At 32.6% G+C, this 2,070-nt stretch overlaps 1 protein-coding gene across 1 annotated transcript; it reads left to right on the top strand.

Moving 5' to 3' along the window:
- Positions 1-9: 9 nt before the first annotated feature.
- LOC112464207 lies at positions 10-545 on the top strand. The gene is made up of 2 exons (XM_025031060.1): positions 10-81; positions 277-545. Exons 1-2 carry the CDS (start codon positions 21-23, stop codon positions 528-530), a joined length of 315 nt encoding a protein of 104 aa, XP_024886828.1. The 5' UTR covers positions 10-20; the 3' UTR covers positions 531-545.
- The last annotated feature ends 1,525 nt before the right edge of the window (positions 546-2,070 follow it).

Below are 2,070 nucleotides of genomic sequence, written 5' to 3' on the forward strand. Positions count from 1 at the left end.
CGTTATCCGCGGTAGCGGTCATGGCTGCAATTTTAAAGTTCGGTTTAGCGGCGTCAAGCGGCCGGCAAATTACTCCGAAAGGTATTTAAACGACAATTATAGCGGATGACATTACGTCGCGCTTTGAGGTAGAAGCATTCGAGATACGTTGATACTCGTTATTTTAATCAGCGACACGGGAAGAATGTTGTTCGTAACGCGACGCAACACGTAGATATAAATAGAAAAAAGGTTATGTCGTGTCGTGCGTGTTTATTGTTGCATATTTTGTTACAGGCACAGTAGTAAGTACACGTCGATTTGCCAGGATGTCCGAGTTATTGGACAAGGTGCCCGACGTGGACATCGACGGCCACGGGAGATTCAAGTATATCCTGATCAACGTGCAGGACGACGTCGGCAAAGCTAGCAAGAAGATCGTCAGGGGATACGCGAGAGCGCAGTGGCACGGTAAGTTCGCACTTTCGCAGTACGTATATGTCGTATATTCGCATTGTTATGTTTTGCCGCTAAGTGACGAACAACGTTGAACATCAGAGATGTTGGGCGATGTTGAAAAAAATAACTCTACGTCCAAATAATTAATTTAAGAAAATACTTAAGTTAATTCGTAATTTCTTTATAGCTGTTTAATAGCTATGAACTTTAGCTAATAAATTATTATACATACATTACATCGAGGCTAGACTTTGATCAAAATTTGATTGAATCGTGTGAATTGAATCGGTGATTAATTTAGTGCACGCGCAAGTGCTTATAGTAACATTTTTAAATTTTATACAGCATAGTGGAAGACTACATGAGAAATTGATGCCAGATACCTCCATCTTGCTGCGACAGTCTGAATTCGGCGTTATGTTATTAGTGTCTTATTTAAAAATTTAAAAATGCATCTGGGATCTGCGCAGAACCATACGAAATTTGTCTCGAGTATGAGCACATCTGTATTCTTCCACCATGCTATGCACAGTTCGTCGTTCTTCCTCAATCTAGTTTTTCTTTCCATGCACAACTACAAAAGATTTATAATTTTTATTTCTGATAAAATACTATAGATATTTCTCATTCTCGATAAGTTAATCATAGATCAAGTTAATCAAACTTTGGTCGAAGTCAGCCTAAGATATAACAAACAGAAATAAGGAATTAAACGTAAGGGATTAATAAGGGAAGAATTAATTTTAACATGTAGGAAGCTGCGCTTTAGTTCATAATAAAAGAATTAAATTTATATGTTTACTGTATATTAAGTAAAATCTATTAACAAAATTTAGTAAAATATAGAATAAAAAAGTTATGGATATAAGGATTAATCGAATCTAAAAGCATTCAGATATTGATCAATTTAGCAAAAAAATCAAATGATTATTAATTAAAGGATTACGAAAATCATAATACCTTATGAATCACAGAATATAAATCTTTGTTCGCAACGATTTGCGATGTGTTATCATAATTTCAAGAGTATAATTATATCCTATTGCAGATAGGACGTGATAGGTTTATTTATTATAGAAATTTATATATAACTATTATATAAATACACATATATGTATTTATTTACAATGCTAAAGATACAATCTGTACATCTTTACACATCTTCATTGTGGATACAGAAGCGATTGAAGTCATCATTTGACATAGGTATTAATACCATCTCATTTGGAAATGATTACTATGATTGACTTTTTTTTGTTAGTTGTATTTGTAAGTTTTCGTAAGATTGGTCAGTCAATACAATTGTAGACAAAAGCATATAATTGCGAAAATTGTTTCATTATTATATAAATAAAATGTTAATGATAGATGTGATGGATTTTATATGAAAATAAAAAAGATTTTGTAAAATCGAGACAGTAGATATACGTGGATAATTAATTTCTTTCAGTTAAGTTTAAATGTACTTTCATTTGTATACATTTTAAAATCTTGGTCACGATTATAATATCGAAACTGCAACTTGTCGTGAAAAATTCTCACTTCAGACTTCAGAATCCTTAAGAAGAAATCAAAGTTACAGTTATCGAGAGATATACAATTCAAATTTTATGTAGCGATAGTAGGACAATT

Source organism: Temnothorax curvispinosus, unplaced genomic scaffold, assembly GCF_003070985.1.
Source record: "Temnothorax curvispinosus isolate PA1 unplaced genomic scaffold, ASM307098v1 QBEX01014004.1, whole genome shotgun sequence".
Classification (NCBI taxonomy): Eukaryota; Metazoa; Arthropoda; class Insecta; order Hymenoptera; family Formicidae; genus Temnothorax; species Temnothorax curvispinosus.

Bases quoted from the DNA above. Each gene is read 5' to 3' on its own strand.
- LOC112464207 (XM_025031060.1), top strand. From the start codon at position 21: ATGGCTGCAATTTTAAAGTTCGGTTTAGCGGCGTCAAGCGGCCGGCAA. The intron at 82-276 runs GTATTTAAACGA...ATTTTGTTACAG, and splicing joins CCGGCAAATTACTCCGAAAG to GCACAGTAGTAAGTACACGT.